Raw genomic sequence first — 27,420 nt, 5'->3', positions numbered from 1 at the left:
TCCTCCCATGGCCCACTGGGTGGACTGGGGGAGAGTATGAACTTAAATGTGGACCATTGACCATGTGGTGCAGCAGCGCTCAGAGATGTGCTCACCGAGTGCAATGAATGTCCCATGATGATGGAGGAGATTGTTGTTATGGGAGGAGTGGGGTGAGGGGGGTGGGGAGGTATATGGGAACCTCATATTTTTTGAAGGTAACATTAAAAATAAATAAATAAAGACAAAGAAATTTAAATAAACAAAATACAAACAAAAAATATATTAGAAGCTCATAAGAGCAGATTTGAATTGGTGATTTTGAAGACAGAACACCTGACCTAGAAAATACAAAGAAGAGAAAGAGAAGAGATTGGGGAAAAAAAGGAACAGAACCTCAGGGAATTGAATGATAGTGCAAAATGCACAAACATTCGCATTATTGGTGTCCCAGAAGAAGAGAATGGAAAAGCAGCAGAAAGAATGTTTGAAGAGATAATGACTGAAAACTTCCCAACCCTTATGAAGGACATAAATATGAATATCCAAGCAGGACAACACACCCCAAACAGAATAAATAAACCCAAACAGACCTACCATGAGACACCTTCTATTCATAATGGCAAATACCAGAGATAAAGAGAGAGTTCTGAAAGAAGCAAAAGAAGAGGAAAGCATCACATACAAGGGAAACTCGATACGATAAAGTGCTGCGGCCAGCGCAGCAGAAGGTCCCTGAGGAGGGGCGGTGGGAGGTTTTAGAAAAAGAAACACACAAAGATAGCGGGGACCAGGTGGACCTGAAGGAGCGGATGGCAACTTCAGGTATCTGAGCTGTTTGCTCATTTTATTTTATACCACAAGTACAAAGAGCGCATTCAGCGGTTTTCACAGGAAGTTCTTGTTTCTAGGTCACTACAAATATCAAAGTAACTCTTTGCTCTTATTAGCCCTCTGATAACACAGTTTTCTTGGAATTCTTATTCATACTCAGGAGATTTTGTTCAGCACATAACCTTGCCCAGGGGCCCCTCCTTCATTATCTACAATCTTTTTGTGAACCTTGGAGCCTGCTTCTGGGGACCCTGCTTTGCAGGGTTCTCCACATATCCCCCTTTCTTTTAACAATAGGAAAAAGGCTGCCAGCTATGACTGTGCCTGTCTTAGGTTGGCCCCCTCTGGGGTTCTTACCCATTATTGCCCACCAGCCAGCAGGGACATGAGTCTGACCCAGGAGGTGCTTTTTCAAGGGGAATTGTGCACAACTCATTGCGTGGCAAGGCCTTTTGAGTCAGACACAATTGGGTGCGTTCTATTTGCAAGTGGTATATTTGGCGCTGTAGTTGTGCACATGCTATGGGCGACAGGCACCAGAGAAGTAGCAAAAGACAGGCCAGGGCTAACAGATACCAAAAGCTGTGACGGAGGCGGTCCCAAAGGGGCGAAATTTTGCAAACTATTTAACAGACTGTTAGCAATAGCTTCAGGATCTAAACTAGCGAGATGAGCCGATTGGAGGGCAAGGATCTCATCATGTAGGCTTTGCAAATCTATACTAATAATTTCAGGGTTCCAAACCCCTTGTAAGTGAAAACAGATAGTTGTCCAGTTCCACTTTGTATCATTGCCTACCACAGGGGTAACACAGATAAAAGCATACCGAGGATGGCACTGGAGGCGCATCTGATGTTGTAAAGCATCGAGTTGATTACCCAAGGAGATAACAGTTTCTTCCAAAGCATTTAATTTTCGTTCCAATTTGTGATCAATCTGTTCTTGGTCCTGAAGGGCCAAAGACGTATTTTGTGCTAAAGAATTGATGAAATGCGCAGTTTGAATACTCTGAGAAACCACAAGCCCAGCAGTAATAGAGGATGCAATGACTGTTACAAGGGTACTAATGCGGCCACAGTTACACCTAAGGCTCGAGGGCGCGGGGGGGAAGGGGAATGCAATTGTTGTTGGACAATTTGCAACCCTCTGTCTCCGGTGTCACTATACCGGGGGTATTTAAACAGTGCGGGAAGCATAACAAAAGGAGGCCGATGAACTATCAAAAGATCATCATCCCAATTAGCAGCGGTAACACAGTTAAATTACAATGCGAACAGTGTACATAAAAATACCCTTCCACCTCTGTAATGTGAACAGTTCCTGCTCCAATAGCATAACAGGCGGGCGCACAGGCCGGAAGTCCCTAGGCAAACAGGAGCCACAAGTCCGCAGTTCCAGGATTAGTAAAGTTAACGTGATGCGTGGCAGCTACCAGTCGCCTCAGGTCTGGTGAGGTACTCGCTCCGGGCTGGTGAAGACATTGCCAGCAAAACCTCCGCCGACAAAAACTAGAAGCGCAGGTGCGCGGCCAACAGGTGGGCACGGGGCACACGCCGGGTGGTCCCGGGTGGCAGCGTTGAGTAGGAACGGAAGCGCTTGCCGCCAAGGGGAGCCCCTGAGGTTCCAGGTCTGTTTCACTGGAGCACAGCGGCAAAGGGGGCCGCGAGTGGTGGGCACCAGGCGTGTCATTAGAGAAACCCCATTTGCGAATAGTTTGAATAAGTTTGTTCAAGTCCCGGGGGTCTGCCCTACCGCCTCCAAAGGCGGTTTGATTTTCCCGTCGCCCACGCAGGCAGCCGTGACTGCCACGGGGAGAGAGGCAGAGGTGGACAGCTGGGGTTAGACCCGGAAAGTTAAATAGCTGGATCACCTGTGGGGTTACGTGGCTACCAGAAAACCCACCAAGCAAGGCGGTATTGCTCACCCACCCTGGGACAGATGGGTCTCCCCACGTGAGCGGGTGCGGGCGCGTGGGAGCAGGAAGCACGTCAACAGGCATGACGGTGTGCGGGGACCGCAGCGGGAGCGTGACTGGAGCTGCGGCCACGCAGGGGAGGCCCCGGAACAGGCGGCGAAGCCACGGGGGCAGATCAGTCTCCGTGCGCAGCCGTGAGGGTCGGGGGCTGTTCTCGGAGCTGGGCGCGCTGCACGCCCTGGAACCCACAATTGGCGATCCGCAGTTTCTGGAAAAATACAACAATGCCCTCCTCCCCACAGGAGCACAGGGCCAGACCTGGGCACTGCTTGGTCGGCAGGTCCTTGCGATAGACCAGACCGCACTTACCTTGCTTTGTCCTTCCAGGGAGCTGCCGCTCCACGGCAGTGATTCCATCATCCGCCCAATTTTTAAAATTAAGAGAGAAGACGCAGTGGGTATTTGGCGCTGTGGGCTTGACAGCTCTTCCAGCCTTCTTCCCTCCTCTGTTTCATCAGGCAGTTTTTAAGAGTGTTACTGGCACGTCAACGGCAGCCTGTCCTTGGGGACCGACTGGAACGCCAGTAATGCGGGAAATTCCTAAGCCCTCGCAAAGGATTGGAAGCCTGAACCCCTGTACCCTGGAGCATTGTCTGTTTTAATAATCTGAGGGCGACCCAAGACTGCAGAGGCGGAAAAACAACGGTTAATAACATGACGCTGCTTTCCCCTGCTTGGCAGGTTGCAAAAACGTATCCAGGAAAGTTATCCACGTTGACATGTGCCCACCACACACGTTGACATGTGCCCCTGCACACATGTGCCCCCGCACACATTGACATGTGCCCCCGCACACAGCCGAAGGGCGCATAACGGGTGACATCCACCTGTCGCGCGTGGCTGGGTCGCATGCCGCAAGGGCTTAACCCTGGCAGTGCTTCAGGCAAGAAGGGAGCATGAGCGGGACAGAGCTTTGCCACGTGACGTGCCTGGCCCCTGGTTAAATGGACAAGAGCCATAAGCCTGCGACATTTAAGTGAATTTTTTGGTGAAATGTCCAAGCTTGGTGGATAGAGGTGGGGTGGACAGGAGCAACGAGAAGATCAGCCTGTGCGTGCCTTCCCGCAGGGCCTGGCCAAGCGGTGCAGGGAACCCCCACGGCGGAAATAACAGGGGAACCTTCGCTGCAGAACCAGGGTTTGGAGGGTCATAAACAAGTGGCAAGGGTCTTCAGAGTTCACGACGTTGCTCGAGCTGGTTCCAGCGGGTTGCAACATAATGGCTATCAGAGAAGACACCTAACGGTGCTTGCGAGGTTTGGAAAGCAGGGGTCACTGCACAGAGATCAGCACGCTGCGCCGACGGGGAAGCGGGGTGGCGCCCCGCGGGGAGGTGGCGGCCCGCTGCGGGTGGGGGTGGGGCGGCCAGTGGGGGGGCGGGGGGGGCGGCACGCATCTGCCCGCCCTGCAGCTGAACCTTGCATAGAAACTGTCAGAGCAGTAGGGACCGGCTCCCTCTGCGTGACCATCGGGAAAACAAGGGGAGTTTTAAGAAATAGCACAGCCTTATGGGAAGGGTAATGATTATCTACGGAACCAGGATAACTGGCAACAGTTATTTGCCAAGCAGGGGAGAAAGTCCATAGATGATTTCATTGTTCTGTTGCATGGGAAGGACAATGCGGTCGGGTTCCCCACCCAATTGTTTGCCAGAGGAGCCCAGTGAGGGGAAAAGGAGCAGCACAAACGAGCAGGCCAACGGGTTGTCCAGCAGACACTCTCGTTAATTGTGCAGACGCTAATTTAGACTCTTGTAGGTGCAGAGCTCTATGTGCGTCAGCTGTTGACCTGCGAGAACTAGGATCAGGATTTTCCTTCCAAACATCCAATAGAGGGCTTAACTCTCCAGCAGTGAGAGATAGGGAAGTCAAAGCCATCAATAGCACCAAGTAAATTTTGAAAATCATTAAGAGTACGCAGAGAATCGACAGGAATTGGAGGGTGCTGGGGGCAACTTGGTCGATGCTCAGTTACACACCCAAGGTATGAGAATGTTCTTGACGCCGGACCTTCTCAGGGGCAATGAGGCCCTTATTTTAAAGGGCAAACTCTATTTGTGTGAAAAGTCGTAACAGTTCAGTTTCCTCAGTGGCCACTAGGAGAATGTCATCCACGTAAGGGATAATGGAGGCAGTAGAAAACTGGCCGTGCACTGAGGCAATGGCGTGGCCAACAAAATCTTGACACAAATTAGGGGTACTTGCCATGCCTTCGGGTGAAACGTTCCACAGATACCGCTGCAATAGCTGCCTGAAATTTAAACTGGGAACTGAAAAGGCAAAACACGGGCGGTCATTAGGACGCAAGGGAATAGTGAAAAATGCATCTTTCAAATCAAGCACAATCAACCCACGATGAAGAGGGATTACGTGGGTGAAGGTAGACCGGGCTGCAGAGGGCCCATGACTTGCATTGAGCGATTGACTGCTTGGAGGTCTTGCAAGAGCATCCAAAGACCTGATTTCTTTTTGATAACAAAAATAGGGATATTCCAGGGCCTAAAGGATGGACTAATATGGCCAGCAGCTTCTTGTTCACTTACCAGCCACTCAGCTGCAGACAATGTGTCTCTAGGAAGGTGCCACTGATCCACCCGGACAGGAGAATCGCTTAACCACACAAGAGCGGCAGCGGTATTCTGGGGGACAGACCTTTCAGAGACCCCTGCCGAAAAAAAGAATAACCTAAGCCCCAAAGATCGGCTTGTGAAGGGATGCTGACAGCCAAACCCGTGCCCTGCTGTTGTTTTCCAAGGCCTCATGTGGGATCAAAGTTCTGATGTAACATCTTTTGAGTTACTGCTGATGAGCGGCTGACTAGAAGTAAGCCCAGCCCAGAGAGCACATCCCATCCCTAGAGATCGATAGGCAAGGAAGGTAGGATGGAAGGTTGGAGTCCTCCTCTTCCTCCCTTTAAGGAGCTGAGAGCTACAGGAAGGGCGGTGGGCTGCACCGACCCCCTGTAAGTTGGTGGAAGTGGGGGCAAGGGGCCACAGAGCAGGCCAATGCTGTAAAGCAAAAACTGAAATACCAGCCCCAGTATCAATGAGCCCTCAAAAGACGTTCCATTTACAACCAGGCGAGGGGAGGCCGCTCAGGGCGAACGACTTGGGCCCAGTATGCCGCTGCACCCTGTCTGAGCAAAGGACGTAAGGGGGTTGCTGGAACTGACGGAAGTGACAAGCGAGCGAATGGCTTGGCCCTCTCAATTGCCAAGATACACCATGGGCCAAAACAGGAACGCAAATGTATTGAGAAAAAGGAAGATGTAGTCAGAAAGGGGAGCACTTGTAGTGCATAGGAGGTCATTTGGGGCACCCAGGAACAAGTCTCATGGCACCCGAAGGACTGGGTCCACCAGCGCCCTGGGGATGGCTCGTGGCCCCACTTCTGGGGTTAAAACCACCTGGAGGAGGCACAGAGGTCCAGTCCATGGAGAAAAGGCTGGTTGGGCATTGAAGAGTAAAATGATCCATGGCAAGTAACTGGGAACTCTTTCTGTACCTTTAGACTCTGCTCTTTGTGAAATGGGAGTGTGCTCAGCAAAAATGCCCCCACTATTTGTTGGGGTCAGGGCTGGCCCTGGCCTCCGTTTCCCGAACGTTCAAGAGGGATTCCAGTCACGGCGGTTTTAGACCCACACTCATTAGCCCAGTGCCGCCCACGCTGGCAGTGAGGACAAATGCCTGGTGCGGCTTGTGCAGGCGGAGTCATAGAAGTTGCACGAGGCCACTGGAGAGCAGTCCCTACAGGACATGCACACTTAAAATGTCCTGGCTGATGACAGTGAAAGCCAACAGGTGATTGGGACACGGGTCGGGCAGTAGCTGTCTTAGATGCGGCAGCCATGACCCCTGCGGGGCCTATATCAGCACACAAACAAATATAATCAGTAATAGAAGCAGTTTTCCTAGGAGGGCGAATAGCATCCTTGCACAAACTGTTAGCATTTTCGAAGGCTAGCTGTTTCACCAACAACCCTCCAGCCTCATGATCTGCCACCATACGTCCAAAAACTTTAAACAAATGGGCGACCAAGTCAGCATGCAGCTCTTCAGGTCCCTGCACCACCTCGGACAACTCTGAAGACTTCTCTCCCCGAGAGGGAAGCTGTCTCCAAGCACGCAAGACACACACGCTAAGTTGTTGATAGGCCTGAATCCATACAACCATTGCTGCTGTAAGGGTTCACATGCTGCAGTTCCAGTAAGTGTATCTAAGGGAAAAGGTACTCCATGGGCCCAGTTACACTCAGCCTGGGCAGTGCCTTCTTCAAACCCATTACTTTTCTGCGGTCACCCCTCGGGCTGAAGTGTGGTTTGCTGGCCTGGCAAGGGGAGCGGCCGCGGTAGGCCTAATTCCGCTGCCCCCATAATAGGGTGGTTGGTCGGGCCCACCGCCACCCCTGAAGGAAGCTCGGCATGGGCGCAGAGTGCCCTCGGGTCTCCCCTTCTCGGCAGCCATGCTTCCGCGGCCGCCCCTCCTCCCGGATGGCGCCACCTGATGCCTTGTGGGGTGGCACTCTTCTTCTTCCTTCTCCCTGCGCAGGCATGGGCGGAGAAATCCAGGCTGCCCTTTTCCCCTCCCCCGACAGCAGCAACAGCCAGGCGTGGGTGGGAAACTCAAGTCTCCCCTCCACCCCAGCAACAGCAGCCACCAATCCCTAAACCCTGCCCCTTCCCCCAGCAACAGCGACAGCCAATCCCTAACCACCACCCCTCCCCTGTCCAGTACCGCCCACTGACCTTTTGCTGGCAACCAATCAGAACAGGGCATGGCTTCGACCAATCAGCCTTCCCCAGCCCCTATAAAACTGTTGCCTCTCCCTCAGTAAAGTGGACTTGCGTGTTTACCTTGTCTCCGCGGTAGTTCTTCTGCCATGCGCCCTCCAGTCCTGAGAGCCCCCGACAAGGGCCTGGCCTCCCTTGTCCCCAGTTCGTCGCCTGCTTCTCCGGGCGACCCCTTCATCGCCGGCTTCGCCGGGCGACCCCGTCAGCCGAACCACGCAACCCCTTGCAAGACCGATCCCTCGTCTGCTGCCGGACTGACCCCTCGTCCCAAGTGGGACCGACCCCTCATCCCAAGCGGGACCGACCCCTCGTCCGCAGCCAGACCCCACCTCTACCTACCGAGCAAGCCACCGCACTTTTCCATAACAGATAATTCCTGCCTGTCAAACAGGCTTTGGCTAATACTGTCCAATCTTTTGGACAAAGGGGATCTGTACTAAGTCTCCAACAAAGAGGTGAGACGCAGGGCCGTAAGTGCTGCAGGCCACTTCTAAAGCCTTCCATAGTTTAAAAGGAACTGGTTCATGAGAACAAATAAACTGACCGGGAAAAAGAGTAAACCCAGACACATCCTCACCTTCAAACACAGAGGGGGAGGAGACCCTGGACGGGGGCCCTTTCTGACAAACAGGGGCAGCTGCCTGCAGAACCCGTTATCTTCTAAGGACAGTTGGGGCAACTGAGGTTGCCGCGCAGTGACTGGGGGCGACTCAAGACCTTCCTCAGGCCCTTCTCCCTCACTTCCTTCCCTGCCTCCGCAGGGGCTGATGGCCACTGTGAAGTGTCATGGCCATGGCCCTTGAGGTTGAGGAGGATACAAGCAGGGCGGCAGCACTTCATCAGCCTCAGCAGTGGGATCTAAGGACCTCGACTCAAAAGCCCACACAGCGAAAGCACGCACAGCCATGTGTCGTGGGCCCTTGGCCGTATACTGTCATTGTCCAACCTTTCGCCACATCTCCTCTTTTACTGTCCCTTCTTCTGGGAACCAAGGGCAAGTGTGCTGAACAAAATCTGAGAATTGTTCTAATTGCTGCGTAGACACTTTTGAGCCCCTGTTTGGTAGCAAGGCTTTAAGCATCTGCCCTTACAAACGGTGCTGGGAAGACGCGCGACTGCCCGTGCTTTACACCTGGCTCTTCCATCCCTGACCTGCTCCGTTTGAGCATCGTGCCCAGGACACCCTCGTCACCTCACGAGACATTCCCCTGTGCCTCAGGTCCCTGGGCCCTCAAGTGCTGACCTCTCATCAGAAACCACGGAGGTGAGAAGAAAGTGGTATGATGTGTTTAAGGTACTGAGTGAGAAAAACTGCCAGCCAAGAACTCTGTGTCCAGCAAACCTGCCCTCAGAAGTGAGGGCGAGGTCCTTCGCCCCTGCCCTGCTCCCTTCTGGACTGGTCTGGTTCTGGCGCTGCAGCCCTGTGGCCACGCTGGGGGCTGTGCTGGGCACTCGCCACTTGGGGTGCTTTGGGGCTGCCAGTCCCAGGTGTAAGCATGCAGCTCTGGGCGGGGCCTCAGGAATGCTCCAGTGGGCAGCAGCAGCGGTGGCTGTGTGGGCTGCAGCCGTGAGGCCAGCGTGAGCCCCCGGGCTTCTCCCTTGAGCGGCCACTGGAGCAGTGACTTAAAAAAAAATGAGGGTGAGTTGAAAGTCTTCACAGACAAAAATGGATAGAATATGTTACCAAAGACCAGAATTACAAGAAACACTAAAGGGAGTGCTGCAGCCTGAAAGGAAAAAACATATGGTGGAAGCTTATCATGGTGTTTGTAACTAGCAGTGCTATTGTATGGGTATGACAGTGGTTGAAAGGGAAAGTCTAAGGTCATTCATATTACCAGAAGGAAAGCAAAAAACTGTAGCATGGGACTGTATTAGTTAAACCTCATGTAAAACATGAATATGGATGATACTGCATACATAAGACTGCTTTTACAAAACATAAATACAAACATACTACAGAGAAGAAAAAATAGCAGATATGTATGGCAGATGAGGCATAGAGAGATTGAGAGGTGATGAATTTTGTTTGTTCATTTTTGTTCTTTGTTTATTATTATTAGAATAATGAAAGTGCTTTGGGAATGATTGGGGTAATGAATATACATATATGTGAATACACCAAATATCATAGATTGTACTCTGTGGATGGATTTATGCTTTATTACCATGTATCAATAAAATTGATTCATTGTAAAAAAAATAAAACTGCAAGTGTTGGAGAGGATGTGGAGAGATGAATGCTTATTCACTGCTGGTGGAAATGTAGAATGGTACAGCCACTGTGGAAACCTGTTTGGCAGCTGCTAAGGAAGGTGAATATAGATTGACCATGTGACCTGGCATACCACTACTAGGTATATACCCAGAAGAACCAGGAACAGTGACACAAACAGACATCTGCACACCGATGTTCATAGTGGCATTATTCATGATTGCCAAAAATGGAAACAACCCAGGTGTCCATCAGCTGATGAATGGATAAAAAAAATTGTGGTGTATTCACATGATGGAATATTATGCAGCAGTAAGAAGAAATGAAGTTGTGAAGCATATGACAACATGGATGAACTTAGAGGACATTATCTTTTTTTTTTAAATTTTTTAGAAGATTTATTTAATCCCCCTCCCCCCGGTTGTCTGTTCTCTGTGTCTATTTGCTGCGTCTTGTTTCTTTGTCCACTTCTGTTGTCGTCAGTGGCACAGGAAATGTGGGTGGCGCCATTCCTGGGCAGGCTACACTTTCTTTCGTGCTGGGCGGCTCTCCTTACGGGGTACACTCCTTGCGCATGGGGCTCCCCTATGCGGGGGACACCCCCCCCCCGCGTGGGGCGGCACTCCTTGCACCCATTAGCACTGCGCATGGGCCAGCTCCACACGGGTCAAGGAGGCCCGGGGTTTGAACCGCGGACCTCCCATGTGGTAGATGGACATCCTAACCCCTGGGGCATGTCCGTTTTCCCATAGAGGACATTATCTTGAATGAAGCAAGTCAGGCATAAAAGGACAATTACTGTATGATTTCATTATTATGAACTAAATATAATGAACAAGCTGAAGGAGTTAATAGCTAGACTATCAGTCACCAGAGAATAGAATGAGGTTAGAGAATGTTTCAAAAGCTGAGGTTTAATCTATGCAGAATTGGTTAAAAAACTGTTTGTAAATGGAAATGAAAAGAAATAGTGAAAGCCCATCATAGGATTTGTAATTAGTAAAGCTAACATGGGTATGATAGTGTTTGTTTTTCTTTTTTTCTTTTTTAAAGTAATGGAAACACTTTAATATTGTTTGAAGTGATGAATGCACAACTCTGTGATTATACCAAATGTAATTGGTTGTATATTTTAGATAACTTATATGGTTTGTGAAAAAATAATAGGGTGGTTTGAGGGGGAAATATAGCAAATGTAAAATATGAACTATAGTTAGGAGTAATACTCTGACAATGCTCTTTTTTCTTTTAATGTTACATTAAAAAACTATGAGGTCCCCATATACCCCCCACCCCCCTCACCCCATTCCTTCCCCCATAACAGCAACCTCCTCCATCAGACAATGCTCTTTCATAATTTGTTACAAATGTTTTAAAATAATGCAAGCTACTGGTGGTGGGATGAGGTATGAGAGCACTGTATGTTACACATGTTCTTTTGTAAGTTCACAACCTTTACTATACGCTTATTGTTTATGTTCATGTATGAATGATATACTTTAATAAATTTTTAAATGGAAAAAAATTTCAATTGAAAGAAAGCTGGAGAATAAATTAAGGACTGAATAATACAGAGAACCCAGAGGTGGATTAGGATTGTGGTTAATAGTACAAATACAAGAATGTTCTTTTATGAGCTAGAACAAATGTACATCACTATTACAAGATGGTAATAATATGGAGATGCATGGGAACAACATGATTAATGTAACTTATGATGGACTATAGTTAACAGCAATATTGTAACATTTGTGCATCAATGTCAAAGAAGGTACTGTGTTAATAATAGAGGGGATATGGAAAAAAATATACCAAAGGTACACTATAGACCATAGTTAGTGGTAATAGTCTGATGATGTTCTCTCATAATCTGTAACAAATGTTCCACAACAATGTAAGGTATTGGTGGATGGGTTATTGTATGGGAAATCTTCACATCATGCATGATTGTTTTGTAAGTTCACAACTTCTCTAATAAAATATATTAAAAAGAATGCAAAAAAGATCAATGAAACTAAAAGCTGGTTCTTCAACAACAACAAAAACAATAAAATTGACAAACCTGTAATAAGAGTGAAAAAGAAAGACACATATCACCAATGACAGGAATGAAATAAGGAATGTCACTACAGAAGCAATAGCCTTTAAAAGGAAACAAAGGAATACTATGATGAACTTTGTGTTGATAAATCGACAACTTAAAAGAAATTGATTGATTTCAAACTACTAAAACTCAGTCAGAAAGAAATGAATAATCATTAAAGAAATTGATTTCATAATTACAAAGGTTCCAAAAAAAAATCACCAGGTTTGATTGTTAAGTTCATGTGTCAACTTGGCTAACTTATGGTGTACAGTTGTTTGGTCAACACAAGCACAGGCCTGATCATTATTGTAAGGATATTTCTTGGATTTAAATCATCAGTAAATTGATTGCATCTATGGCTGATTACATCTACATCAATTAAGGAGATTGCCTTCAAAAATGAGAAAAGTCTCACCCAGTCAGTTGAAGACTTTAAAGGGAGAACTAATGATTTCAGCAGTCAGAAGGAAGAATTTTCATCTCTACTTCAGCCAGTCAGCTTTTCCTGTGAAATTCATCAAATATCCTCACTGGAGTTCCCAGGTTTCAGCCTGCCCTACAGAATTCAGACTTGCCCATCTCTACACTTGAATGAGCCAATTTTTATAATAAATCTCATAGTATTTACATTATAAAATATATATATTATATATATATAATATATAAATATATTTACCATATATATCCTTTCGGTTGTTTCCCTGGAAAACCCTAATACACTTGGTCCAGATGAATCTGATGGAAGATCTACCAAATATTTAAAGAATTAATATCAGTTTCTTTCACAAAATAGAAGGGACATCCTCCAGCTCATTTCATGAGGCTAGTATTAGCCTGATATCAAAACTAGACAAAGGGGAGTAGATGTGGCTCAAGCAGTTGAGTGCCTGCTTCCCACATGGGAGGTCCTGGGTTTGGAACCCAGTGCCTCCTTAAAAAGAAAACAAAAAACAAGCAAACAAACCAAAAAGCCAGCTCAGGGAAGCCAAAACGACTCAGTGGCTGAGCACCAGCTTCCCATATACAAGGTCTGGGGTTCAATCCCTGGCCCCGGTATCTCAAAAAATAAAATAAAAATAAAAAGCTAAATAAAGATAGTACAGAAAAAGAAAACTGCAGACCAAGATGTCTCATGACCATGGATACAAAAATCCATAACAAAATAATAGCAAACCAAATTGAACAATATATAAGGAGAATTATATATTATGACCAAGAGGGATTTATTCCAAGTAGTAAGGCTGGTTTTAACATTAAAAATCCATAATGTAAGCCATGTATATATCCATGCTAATGGAGAAAAAAACATGATCATATCAACTGATGTAGAAAATTACAAAATCACAAAATTACAAAATCATTTACAAAGTCTGACACCTGAACAAACTGTTGGCAAGTTAGGAATAGAAGATAAACCAAAAGAAAAAGAAAAAAGAGTTAACACAGCAAGCCTGAGATTGATAGCCTTAAAAATGCCTGGTTGCAATTTTGGCCCTTAGCTGGCACCTGGGACTATGAATTTCAGAAATATTCTCACCATTCCCTGGTAAGAATGGCTCCCTAGGGAAGCGGACTTGGCCCAGTGGTTAGGGCGTCCGTCTACCACATGGAAGGTCTGTGGTTCAAACCTCAGGACTCTTTGACCTGTGTGGAGCTGGCCCATGCACAGTGCTGATGTGCACAAGGAGTGCCCTGCCATGCAGGGGTGTCCCCCGGATAGGGGAGCCCCACATGCAAGGAGTGTGCCCCCTAAGGAGAGCCACCCAGCATGAAAGGAAGTGCAGCCTGCCTAAGAATGGTGCCGCCCACATGGAGAGCGAGATGACACAACAAAAAGAAACACAGATTCCCATGCCACTGACAACAGAAGTGGACAAAGAAGACGACGTAGCAAATAGACACAGAGAACAGACAACCGGGGTGGGGGGAGAGGAGGAAGGGGGGGGGGAGAGAGAGAGAGAGAGAGAATTTTAGTATGTGCTAGACAGAGCACCTTGGACACTGAGTCTCTAATGACCTTCCTCAGTAGACAACACTTCACATGGGTGGTCACAGTGTGGTGCAGGAGGAAGTAAATGCCTCCTGTGTGATTCCACTGGGAGAGGACTCTTGGAAATGTGTGCCTCTTTCCCTCTGACCTTCACTTCCATGCACCTGTTCCCTTGGCTGGTTTTGCTTTGATTCTTTTCACGGTTATCAGTATTAGTCATGACTCTGACTACATGCTGAGTCCCTGTGAGTTCTCCAATAAAATCACCAAACCTGGGAGTGTCATGGGGACACCCAACACAGAGAAATCACCAAAACTTGATATGAAGAATCTACAAAAAAGTCTAATGTCATACTTAAAGTTAAAAGACAATGTTTTCACCCAGCAAAGATGTCTATTCTCATCAGTCTTATTAAACATTGTACTGAGTTCTAAGTAACTGCAATGAGCAAAGAAAAAAAGTCATAAAATTTTAAACTGTCCCTATTTGCAGACAACATGAAAGTCTACACACAAAATCCCAATGAATCTACAAAAAAAAAAACTCAAAGGAGTTCAGCAAGTTCACAAGATACAAGATGAACATGCAAAAATCAATTGCATTTTGTGTGATCTATTTATCTTTTTTAAAAAAGACAATTTTAAAAAGCACACACAAAAAAAATAATTGCATTTCTGCAACCCACAAATGAACTGGCAGAAACCAAAAGTAAAAACACAAAACTATTTATTCCAAGAAAATTAAATACTTAAGTATAAAACTAACATGTACAGGATATGCATGATGAAAATTACAAAATACTAATGAAAGAATCAAAGAACTAAATAAATGGAGAAATGTACCATGTTCATGGATTCAAAGATTCAACACAATAAGCATGTCAATTCTCCCCAAACTTACCTACACATTTAATACACATCCTATCAAAATTTCAGCAAGGGTTTTGTACATGTAGATAAGCCTATTGTTAAAAATTGTGAGGAAAAACACAGGTCCTAGCATAGCTAAAACAATCTTGACAAAGAAAATAAAGTGGAGGAAACTTGAAGTTAAGGCTTTATGTGGAACTATGGCCATCAAGACAGTGTAGTATCAGCAGACAGACAGACACAGATCTATAAAACAAAAGAAAACCCAGACATGGACCCACACAAGTGTTATAATTAATTTTTTATTAAAGTGCAAAATTAACTCAATGAAGGAAGGATAGCCTTTTCAACAAATGATGCTGGACCAACTGGTCAAAAATTGAACCTCAAGTTAAACTTCACACCTTATACACAAACTAACTCAGAATGAATCACAGACTTAAATATAGAATAAAGCTATTAATATATACACTTCCTGGAAGATGGCAAACTAGAAAGACATGAAACTCTCTTCTCTCCCAGAAAAATAGCCAGAGGACAGGCAGAAACAGCCTGGGGGTCAGGGGGGGTGGAATCTTCTAGGGTTTAGAACACTGGGTGAAGGCCGGACACAGCCCAGGAGAGAGAGGGACGGAAGAAAAGAACCGTGATAACCAAACTGCAAGTTATAAAGAGGCAGCTGCTCCTGCTGGCAACCTCGCCCACACAACAGACACTTTTGAATTCTCCACCTTGGGGCCAGCAGATGCAAAGGGGGCCCCAGGGAACCACCTCCCAGGAAGCAGGAAAGAGAGGGCACAGCCTAAGGCTGACTCAGCTCTTGACCCACAGATTTGGTCTGCTGTGTCCCATGAGCCCTTCCAGGCCAGGTGTGGCTGTGCCAGTTTTTGCCTTGGGAGTTGGCAAGGGGCTAAAGAGACCCAACCCCTCAAATACCCTCCCTACTAACTGGGACTAGTTGTTGAAGACACAGAGGGCAGTGGAATTATTTCCTACCTGGGAAAAGGGAGGTGGCTGCCAGTGAAGGTTGGAGAACTGTCTCTGAGAAAGTTTAATTTATGAGGCTCTTAGCCTCCAGGCAGATCCTCTATCACATTGATCCAGTCCCTCTTGCTGCAAACACACTCCAACCAGTCTTTGAACTGAGAGGACTGCCAAAGAGCACCATCTTCTGAAGGACAAAAGATCTGCAATGAAGAAATCAAAAGTAAATAAGAGAGGCTTTTCTGGCCTTTATAGCCTCCTTCCCCAAGGCTCTAGGAAGCAGGTCTGCAGCCCATTACTGGGTCCAGAACCCACTTTTGAGCAACTAACAGTGACAATCCTAAAGACCCAGGTTGAAACAAGAATCAAAGAACAGCCGTAACACACAGCCTCCCTCCACTAAATCCCTACAAAAGAGAAAGAAATTGAGCATCTGAGCAAACTACTTCCTAATCAGATGCCTAGATATCAGCAAAGAACTATGAGCCATACTAAGAAAATGGAAGATGTGGCCCAAGAAAAGGAACATATCAAAGCTCCAGAAGAGATGCAGGATTTGCAAAAACTAATGAGATGCACACAAATTCCCAAAATCAAATTAATGAGTTGAAAGACAGTATGGTTAAAGAGATAAATGATATCAAGAAAACATTGAGTGAAGCGGATTTGGCCCAATGGATAGGGAGTCCCCCTACCACATGGTAGGTCCAAGGTTCAAACCCCGGGCCTCCTGATCCATGCTGTGAACTGACCCACATGCACTGCTGATGCGCACAAGAAGTGACCTGCCATGCAGGGGTGTCCCACGTAGGGGAGCCCCACATGCAAGGAGTGTGCCCTGTAAGGAGAGCTGCCCAGTACAAAAAAAGTACAGCCTGCCCAGGAGTGGTGCCACACACATGGAGAGCTGAAGCAGCAAGATGATGCAACAACAACAAAAAAAATGAGACACAGACACAGACAAGACACTGACAAGAATACAAGTGGATAAGGAAGAACACACAGCAAATGGACACAGAGAGCAGACAACTGGGGAGGGGGGAGGGTGAGGAAGGGTAGAGAAATGAAAAAATAAAAATAAGAAGAAAGAAAGAAGACATTGAGTCAAGAAGCAGACATGGCTCAACTGATAGAGCATCCTCCTACCATATGGAGGGCCCAGGGCTCGATACCCAGGGCCTCCTGACCCATGTGGTAAGCTGGCTGATGTGCAGTGCTGCTGCTAGCAAGGAGTACCGTGCCACACAGGGGTGTTCCTGTGTAGGGGTGTCCCTGTGTAGGGGTGTCCCCATGTAGGGGTGCCCCACATGCAAGGACTGCACCCTGCAAGGATAGACACCCTGGGTGAAAAAAACACAGCCCGCCCAGGAGTGGCGCTGCACACACAGAGAGCTGACACAGCAAGATGATGCAACAACAGCAAAAAAAAAGAGACACAGTTTCCCAGTGCTGCCTGACAATGCAAGCAGGCACAGAAGAACACAGAGAACGGACACAGAGAGCAGACAATGGGGGAGGAAGGGGAAAGAAAAAAATAAAATAAATCTTTGAGAAAAAAAAAGACATTGAGAGAGCACAAAGAAGAATTTGAAAACCTGAATAGAAAAGTAACAGCTCATGGGAATGAAAGAAATGATAGGTGAGATCAAAAATACTTTAGAGGGAATTGTGGGAAGATAGTGATGGGCTAACAGGCAGAGCTGGATACTCTCACAAAAACTCCAGAGAAAGAGTCAAAAGCTGTGCATGGGAACGGCTGTGAGGGTCTGAAGACCAGGACAGTGCTACACAACTCCCAGAAGGGTGAGGGACAGAGAGGTGAAGAAGCCAAAAAGACAAACCTGAGTTCCCGAGCCCCTGAGGCAGCCAGGAGAGGCTCTCCTCCCTCACCCCCAAGATATTAAGCTGGGGTAAAACCCCTGGCTCACTGTAGCCAACTGAGAGGGGAACAGACATCTTCCTCCCTGTCAGATGTTTCAAAGGAAAAGGGAGGGGAGGATGGGCTGCTTTCCTTCAGTGAATTCGGCCAGCAGAGCCCTCTTTGAATCTCTGATCTGGAGATTCAACAAAGGAACACAGGAAAGCCAAGACTGAAACACCTCTGTGGAAAGATGCACTGTCTAGTGCCATCTGCTGGCGGTTCTGGAAACTGCACTGACAAAAACTGTGCTCTCTGTATCCAGTCCCTGGGAGAAAACCTGCACCCTACTGGTGATTCCCTGGCCTGGTTTTGAAAGCCTAAGCTGGGAAATTTTAAAGTCTGAGAATAAATTGAACAAAATATCAAAGAAGAGCTGTTGGGGGAGAGGGGGAACAATAGGCAAGAGAGAGAAATTAGCCATCAGAGGAAATACACCAAGATATTCAGATGCCTGATGCCTTGACATCAGCAAAAAATTACAAGCCATACTAGGCCCAGCCAAAAGAACTAACCAAATATCCTGAAGAGATATAGGATTTAATACAATTAATCAGTGATAATCACACAACTCTCCAAATCGCTTCAAAGAATTTAAAGAATATATGACGAAAGAAGTAAAGGATATTAAGAAGACACTGGGAGAGCACAAAGAACAATTTGAAAGCCTGCAAAGAAAAGTAACAGAATTTATGGGAATGAAAGTCATGATGGACAAGATTAAAAATACATTAGAGGCACATAAGAGCACATTTGAATTACTTGAAGACAGAATCAGTGATTTTGAAGACAGAACATCAGAACTGGAAAAGACAGGAGAACACAAAGAGAAGAGAATGGAAAAAATGGAACAGAGTCCCAGGGAACTGAATGACAATGCAAAATGCATAAACATTTGCATTACTGGGGTCCCAGAAGAAGAAAAGAATGGAAAGGGGGCAGAAAGAATATTTGAGGAAATAATGACTGAGAACTTCCCAACCCTTATACAAATATCAATATCCAAGAAGGACAACACATCCCAAACAGAATAAATCCAAATAGACCTACCCAAGACACCTACTATTCAGAATGACAAATAACAGAGAGAGAGAATTCTGAAAGCAGCAAGAGAAAAGCAAAGCATCACATATAAGGAAAACTAGATAAGATTAAGTGCAGATCTCTCATCAGAAACCATGGGAGAGAGAAAAGAGTGGTATTATGCATTTAAGGTACTGAAAGAAAAAAACTGCCAGCAAGAATTCTGTATCCAGCAAAGCTGTCCTTTAAAAATGAGGGTAAGTTTAAAGTCTTCACAGATAAAAACTGATAAAATATGATACCAAAAGACCAGATTTGCAAAAGATACTAAAGGAGGTGCTGCAGCCTGAAAGGAAAAATCAAGGGTGAGAGATTTGGAGAAGAGTTTAGAAATAAAGATTATTAGGAAGAGTGTAAACTAAAGGATAAGAAGACAGACAATAGAACAATATGACAACAGAGAGCCAAAGAATAAAATGGATGAAGCAATTTGAAGTTATCAAGTATCCCTTCACATCTATCCGATGAACCCTGAAGTATGGAAAGAAGACCTTTCTCAGGTGAGAACACTTCAGGAGAAGCAGAAAGTGGCATAGAAGATTAAAAAGAGTGAATCAAAAGCAATAACTCCCCCCCCCCCCCCAGCTTGGGGCATGATGAAAACAATCAATGCATCCGGAAAAAAAAAAAATCTTGACCAAAATGGGGGAAAGCTAAAGACAAATGAGCTTGTATGGCTGAGACTTGAAAGTGAGTCAGGAGGCCATCCCAGAGATAGTGCTTATGCACATACCAACAGGATTTCATTGACAGCCAAAGTAGGTACTACCCCAAATAGTGAAGTTCCTCAGGGATACGGAGACATCCAGACCCTGTAGTAAGGGCAGATAGCTCAGGAATTTGGCCTCTTGCCAGAAAGCCCTAATCTGGTATTTATGTTCCCCAGTGTGACAGAGTTAGACCCAGCAGTGGTTTCCCTATGCAGGTTCTTCTGTCTTTCTATTTGAACCTATAATTAGTACTAGAGTTGGTAGGTGGACATCCAAGAGACTTAAATCTTTGAGCTGTCCATGTGCCAACTGAGACATGAATCTCAATGGAGTTGCAACACCTACTCTCCAATTCAATGGACTCACTCAGGACAACTAACAGGGAGGAGATGATGGACAAACAACATACCAAGGAACCAAGAGTGCCTACAATTGCAAGCAAGAGTGTCCCATCCAGCAGATGTATGAAATCAAAGCCCCTCAATTAATGGAGTGGGCAAACCATCCCAGAGTCCTCAGGATTGAGAAATGAACTATGGACTAAAATAAACCTACTAAAATTCTACTATAGACTTATTGTGATTCTAGCAATAGAGGAAATACCATTGTTTTGGAGGCAGTGACCCATGAATGTTCTGGGGTTAGGGAGAGGGAAAAACACATGTAATAGGGGGTGTTTTTGAGACTTAGGAATCATCCTGAATGACATGATGATGACAGATATAAGCCATTATATATCTGGCCATAATTTACAGAATCGAATGGGAGAGAGTGTAAACTACAATGTAAACTATTATCCATGCTTAGTGACAATGCTCCAAAATGTGTTGATGAATTGCAATGAATGTACCACACTGATGAAAGATGTTGCTAACATGGGAAAATGTGAGAGGTGTGGGGAGAAGGGCATATGGGAATCCCCTATATATTCTCTGTAACATTTATGTAATCAAAGTATTGTTTAAAAAATAAAAAAGTGAAAAGAGTGAGTCATCAGAAGTAACAGATTTCTCACCAAAGTCAATTCCTAACTATGACTTTGAAAGTGAAGACATCATTCCTGTTTCTGCAGCTATTGCTGCGAAACAGAAGACAGCTTCCACAAACAAAACACTGGTTATTGTGTCTGCTTCTGTAGAGACAGTAGAGACTGTCACTGAGATGGTGCCCCAAAACCAGGTGGCTCTGTTTTTATCAAAGCCCGATGATGGAAAATGCATAGCATGAATTATTTGAATCTTTTTTTCTCATCGTTTGAAGTTTTAGACATAGAGACATTTAATCTGGAAGAACAGGGCAAAATTCCTGTTTGTAAGGTAAGTTTTTCAGATGAAGTATATAAATTGAAACAGTAGCATTATTATATAGTGTTTGGACTATGTTTTGGTAAATTATGGTTTATAGTTAAGATTAGAATTCTGGAAGAGGAATCTCCTATATTTTTTAATGTAATATTGTGTATGACCTATGTATCTTTTAAAAATAAATAAAAGATATAATATTAAAAAAGAGCAAAATGTTATTGATGTATAAATTTAATTTAATCCAAATATATGGATGAATACATTTTAAAGACACAACTTGAAAAGCAAATTCTTAAATAGTAAGTAACTTAGTGTTATTAAAACGTTGACTCATTGACTTTTGTATTATGATAAAGGAAATAAGTGATTGCTTTCTCTCCTAGAAACATAGTGCTGTTACTATACACTCTGTTTTCCTTCCCTCTGTGCAGTAAGTTTGTCACATGGCTTAAATGTTTTTAATATTAATTTTGATTCAAAGTTGTGGTTCTGTTACATGTGGAATCTTCAAAAGCTCAGCCAAAAATGCATGCAAATTGAACGTTCTGAAGTTTCTCTTAATTTTGATTTGTGCTTAAGTTCTTGGCATTAAAGAAGTTATAACAAGGCAGTTGCCTCCTTCAGTATTTGTTAGATGTGTGAAGTACTGATAAGTGTCACAATGATAGTTTTATTTTTTAGATTACATTGGGTTTAGATACCACAAGTGAGTCATGTTTTAAATGTGCATTTTTTTAATGAGTGGATTTTACAGATACATCATAATAAATTGTACTGATACATTTAAAATATATATAGGGGATGATGTGGGAGAGGAAGGGGCATACATGGGAATCCCTCATACTTTCAACGTAACTTTTCTGTGATCTAAAACCTCTTTAAAAATAAAGTTCATTATATTAAAAGAAAAAAACAATTAGAAGCATACAACAACATATCAAAATGATAGAAGAAAGAATAAGTGATACCAAAGACAGAACAGCTGAAATTAAAGAGAGAAAAGAACAAAGACAGAAAAGAATGGAAAAAACTGAGCATGGTTCAGGTAGTTCAGTGATAACAAATGCAACAAAGTACATGTCATGGGAGTTCCAGAAGGACAAGAAAAGGGAATGGGGACAGAAAGAGTATTTGCAGAAATAGCTGATAATTTGCCAACTCTCACAAAAGAAATGAACTTACATTTCCAAGAAGTCCAGAGTATATCAGAACAAACGAGAAGAGACCTAGTCCAAGACACATACTACTCAGAATGTCAGCTGTCAAAGATAAAGAGAAAATTCTGAGAGTAGCAAATGAGAAGCAAACCGTCACACACAAGGGATGCCCAGTAAAACTGGGTGGATTTCTCATCAGAAACCATGGAGGCAAGAAGACAGTGATATGATACAATGAGGATACTGAAAGAGAAAACCTATCAGCTGAAAATTCTTTATCCAGGGAAGCAGATGTGGCTCAACTGATAGAGTGTCCACCTACCATATGGGAGGTCCAGGATTCAAACCCAGGGCCTCCTGACCCATCTGGTGAGCTCATCCACACACAATGCTGATGCCGTGCCATGCAGGGGTGTCCCCCGCATAGGGGAGCACTACACACAAGAAGTGTGCCCCGCAAGGAGAGCCACCCTACACAAAAAAAGCACAGCCTGCCCAAAAGTGGTGTCACACACTCAGAAAGCTGATGCAGCAAGATGACACAAGGGAAGCACACTTGGCTCAGTGGATAGAGCATCTGCCTACCACATGGGAGGTCCAGGGTTCAAACCCTGGGCCTCCTTGACCCATGTGGAGCTGACCCATGTGCAGTACTGATGTGCACAAGGAATGCTGTGCCACCCAGGGGTGTCCCCCGCATAGGGAAGCCCCACACACAAGGAGTGTGCCCCATAAGGAGAGCCACCCAGCGCGAAAGAAAGCCCAGCCAGGAGTGGTGCCACACACATAGAGAGCTGATGTAGCAAGATGACGCAACAAAAATAGACATAGATTCCTGGGCCCCTGACAAGAATAGAAGCGGACACAGAAAGAACACACAGTGAATGGACACAGAGAGCACACAATGAGGAGGGGAGGGGAGAGAAATAAATAAAAAATAAATCTTTAAAAAAAAAGAAAATTCTTTATCCAACAAAATTGTCCTTCAAATATAAAGGCAAGCTTAAAATGTTCACAAACAAACAGAAACTAAGAGAGTTCGTAAAAAAGGATCTACCTTTGTGGGGAATATTAAAGAAAGCCTAGGGCCTCAGAGAAAAAGACAAAAGAGAGAGGCTTGAGGGAAGCAGACATGGCTCAACTGATAGAGCATCCACCTACCACAACGAAGGTCCAGGGTTCAAACCCAGGGCTTCCTGACCCATGTGGTGAGCTGGCCCATGTGCAGCATGCCATGCACAAGGAGTGTCTTGCCACTCAAGGGCACCCCTGTGTAGGGGTGCCCCACATGCAAGGTGTGTGCCCCACAAGGAGAGCTGCCCCACATGAAAAAAGCACAGCCTGCCCAGGAGTGGCACCACACACACGGAGAGCTGACGCAGCAAGATGACGCAACAAAAAAGAGACCAGATTCCCAGTTCCACCTGATAATACAAGTGGATGCAGAAGAACACACAGCAAATGGACACAGAGCAGACAACAGGAGGGTAGGAGGAGAAAGGGAGAGAAAGAAATGAAATAAATCTTTAAAAAAAAAGAGAGAGGCTTGGAGGGAAGTATAGAAGAAAAGCTAAAGGATAATCAAAGGAGTAAACAGATGAAAATAAGATATGACATATGAAAAACAAAGAATAAAATGGTGGAATTAAATAATGCATTTACAGTAATATCATTGACTATATGAATGGACTAAACTCCCCATCAAAAGATACAGGCTGGGAAGCAGATGTGGGTTAACCAATTGGGCACCTGCCTACCACATGGGAGGTCCCAGGTTTGGATCCCAGTGCCTCCTAAAAGAAGATGAGCAGACACTGCCCCACTGCAATGAGTAGATGCCCCAAGCCAGCAGACACCACCCTCACTGCAACAAGTAGATGCCACAAGCCAGCAGACACTGCAGCCTGTGGGAAGCAAGTGTGGCTCAGGCTATTGGGCACTCACCTCCTTATGAGAGGTCCCAGGTTCAGTTGCCAGTGCCTCCTGGAGAAGGTGAGCAAACAGTGAGGAGACAGAGGAGAGAACCATCTGAAGGAGGGGGTGGGTAGATAAAAAAGGAAAATAAAGTAAATAAATCTTCAAAAAAAATAGGCTATGGAGCAAATGTGGCTCAAGCAGTGAGGGCCTGCTTCCCACATGGGAGTTCCTGGGTTCAGTTCCCCGTGCCTCCTTAAAAAAAAACAGCTTAGGGGAGCCCATGTGGCTCAGTGGTTGAGCACAGCCTTCCCACATACGAAGTCCCAGGTTCAACACTCACCCCAGTATCTAAAAAGGAAAAAAAAAAAAAAGATATAGGCTGACTGAATGGATAAAAAAACATCAGCCAACCATATGCTGCCTACAAGAGACTCACCTTAGACCCAGCGATAAAAACAAAAAAAAGTAAAAAGTTGGAAAAAGATACTTCCCACAAATAATAACCCAAAAAGAGCAGGGCTAGCTATACTAACATTAGACAAAGCAGACTTTCATTGCAAAAAAGTTATGAGATAAGAAAGCCATTTTATATATATAAATATATATATTTTTTTTACAGAAAACTCTGCACCTTTTTTTCAGTCCATGTCTTTTTTTAAAATTGACTTTTTAAAAATGTTTTTCCATTATATATTAATAAAAGAGACAGTCCATAGGAATATAGAACAGTTGTAAATATCTATGGACCTACCAGGGTGCTCCAAAATACATAAGACAAACTGACAAAACTGAAGGGAGAAATAGACATCTCTACAATAAAGGAGGGGGAGCAGATGTGGCTCAAGCAGTTGAGCACCCACCTCCCACAAAGGAGGTCCTGGATTCAGTTCCCAGTGCCTCCTAAAGAAGACAAACAGACACAATGAGATGATGCAACAAACTGAGGCAACAAGCTGACAAGTAAGTAGACACAACAAGCAGGGAGGAGATGTGGCTCAAGCAGTTGGGCACCCACCTGCCACATGGGAGGTCATGGGAGGTCCTGTGTGGGTCTGGTTCCCAGTGTCTTCTACAGAAGATGAGCAGACAATAATCAGACACGATTAGCAAACAACATGCAGAGACAAGCAGACACAGCAAGCAAACAACAAGCAGACAGACAAGGGAGCCATCTGGAGGGGGGAAAAATAGTAGATTTCAACAGACCACTCACATCGTAGATAGAACTAGACAGAAGATCAACAAGGAGACAGAGAAATTGAACAACATGATAAACAGGTTAGACCTAACAGATATATACAGAACATTACACCTAAACTCAGCGGGTTATACATTCTTCTCAAGTGCCCATGGATCTTTTTCCAGGATAGACCGTATGTTGGGAACAATGCAGCTCTCAATAAATATAAAAAGATTGAAATTATACAAAGCACCTTTTCAGATCATAATGGAATGAACCTGGAAATCAATATTTGACAGGAAGGATGTAAATTTACAAATATATGGATCTAAACAATATACTTTTAAATAATCAGTGGGTCAAAGAAGAAATGTAAGTATAATCAGTAAATATATTGAGACAAATGAAAATGAGAACTCAAGTTATCAAAAATTATGGGACACAGTGAAGACAGTCTTGAGAGGGAAATTTATAGCCCTAAATGCCTATATTAAAAAAGAAAGAAGAGCTAAAATCAAAGACCTAAGTGAACAACTGGAGAAACTAGGAAAAAAACAGCAAACAAATCCCAAATCAAGCAGAAGGAAAGAAGTAATAAAAATCAGAGCAGGAAAAATGAAATCGAGAACAAAAAAACAGTAGAGAAAATCAACAAAACCAAAAGCTGGTTCTTTGAGAAGATCAAAAATAACAAACCCTTAGCTAGACCAACAAGAAAAATAAGAGAAGATACAAATAAATACAATCAGAAATGAAAAGGGGGAAGTTACAACTGACACCATAGAAATAAAAAGGATCATAAGAGGATATAATGAGAAATTTTATGCCAACAAACTAGACAACCTAGATGAATGTACAAATTCCTAGAAATGTACAATCTACATTGACGCTAATACAAATACTAGAACTTAACAAACCAATCACATTTAGAGATTAAATCCATCATCAAAAATCTCCCAACAAAGAATTCCACCAAGCATTTCATGAAGAAGTAACACCAATCCTGTTTAACTCTTCTGAAAACTTGAAGTGGAAGGAAAATTACCCAACACATTTCATGAAGCCAACATCACCCTAATCCCAAAGCAATATAAGGACAGTACAAAAAATTACAGACAAATCTCTCTAATGAACATAGATGCAAAAATTCTCAACAAAATACTTACAAATCAAATCCAACAGCTTATCAAAAGACTTATACTTTGCAATCAAGTGGGATTTATTTCTGGTATGCAAGGCTGGTTTAACATAAGAAAATCAATCAAAGTAATACACCACACAAATTGAAGGGGAAAAAAAACCATATGATCATCTCAATTGATGCAGAAAAGACATTCAACAAAGTCCAGCACCCTTCCTTGATAAAAACACTTCAAATGATAGAAATAGAAGGATATGGGAAGCAGATGTGGCCCAATGGGTAGGGCATCCGCCTACCAAATGGGAGGCCCAAGGTTCAAAGGAGAGTCACCCAGCACAAAAAACGTGCAGCCTGCCCAGGAATGGCACCACACACATGGAGAGCTGATGCAGCAAGATGACGCAACAAAGAGACACACATTCCTGGTGCTGCTGACAAGAATACAGGCAGACACAGAACAACACACAGCAAATGGACACGGAGGGCAGACAACTGGGGTGGGGGGGGAGCGGGGAAGGGGAGAGAAATAAATAATAAATCTTTGGAAAAAAAAGAAACAGAAGGATTATTCCTCAATATGCTAAGAGGCATATGTGAAAAACCCACAGCCAGCATTGTCCTCAATAGGAAAAGGATGAAAGCTTTCCCTTTAAGATCAGGAACAAAACAAGGATGCCCACTGTCACCACTGTTATTCATCACTACACTAGAAGTTCTAGCTACAGCAATGAGACAAGAAAAAATAAATAAATAAAAGGTATCCAAAAAGGAAAAGAGGATGTAAAACATTCACTATTTGTAGATGACATGACCCTATATTTAGAAAATTCTGGAATGTCTATGATAAAGCTACTTGAGCTAATAAATGAGTTCAGCAAAGTGGTAGGATACAAGATCAACATGCAAAAATCAATAATGTTTCTCTAAACTAGTACTGAACAATCTGAGCAGGAATTCAGGGGGGAAATTCCATTTACAATAGCAATGAACAGACTCAAAAACTTAAGAATCAATTTCACCAAAGTAGTACAGGACCTGTATTCAGAAAACTACAAAACAATGCTAAAAGAAATCAACAGAGACCTAAACAAACAGAAAGACATACCATGAACTATTTTTGGAGCTGAAATCTTTGTACTATTAAAGCAACTAGTTTCTAATTTCCAGTTTCTGCATAGAATCACACAAGTGGTTTATGGAGTATTTGGATTGCAATTATAAATGATTTTTGATATGCAAGTTAGTATTCTCAGTTGATTTTATTTTATATTCCTAATGGGATGTTAAAG

At 44.3% G+C, this 27,420-nt stretch overlaps 1 protein-coding gene across 5 annotated transcripts in view; it reads right to left on the bottom strand.

Annotated features, from left to right (window-relative positions):
* Positions 1–769: 769 nt before the first annotated feature.
* The window catches only part of LOC131277608 (uncharacterized), a 31,582-nt gene continuing 4,931 nt past the window's right edge, over positions 770–27,420 (bottom strand). For 2 of the 5 annotated variants that reach the window (XM_071213619.1, XM_058292655.1), the window contains exons 2-6: positions 24,826–24,879; positions 23,838–23,921; positions 15,734–15,924; positions 5,330–5,451; positions 770–5,056 (exon numbers count right to left, since the gene is read on the bottom strand). In XM_071213619.1, the coding sequence (XP_071069720.1) occupies positions 2,177–3,148 (972 nt within the window). In that variant the 5' untranslated portion in view covers positions 3,149–5,056; positions 5,330–5,451; positions 15,734–15,924; positions 23,838–23,921; positions 24,826–24,879 and the 3' untranslated portion in view covers positions 770–2,176. The remainder of the gene's footprint in view (positions 5,057–5,329; positions 5,452–15,733; positions 15,925–23,837; positions 23,922–24,825; positions 24,880–27,420) is intronic. The other 3 variants (XM_071213622.1, XM_071213620.1, XM_071213621.1) reach the window with 2 other exon arrangements.

Source organism: Dasypus novemcinctus, unplaced genomic scaffold (genome assembly GCF_030445035.2).
Source record: "Dasypus novemcinctus isolate mDasNov1 unplaced genomic scaffold, mDasNov1.1.hap2 scaffold_183, whole genome shotgun sequence".
NCBI lineage: Eukaryota > Metazoa > Chordata > Mammalia > Cingulata > Dasypodidae > Dasypus > Dasypus novemcinctus.
This window is presented reverse-complemented; position numbering and strand designations above follow the sequence as displayed.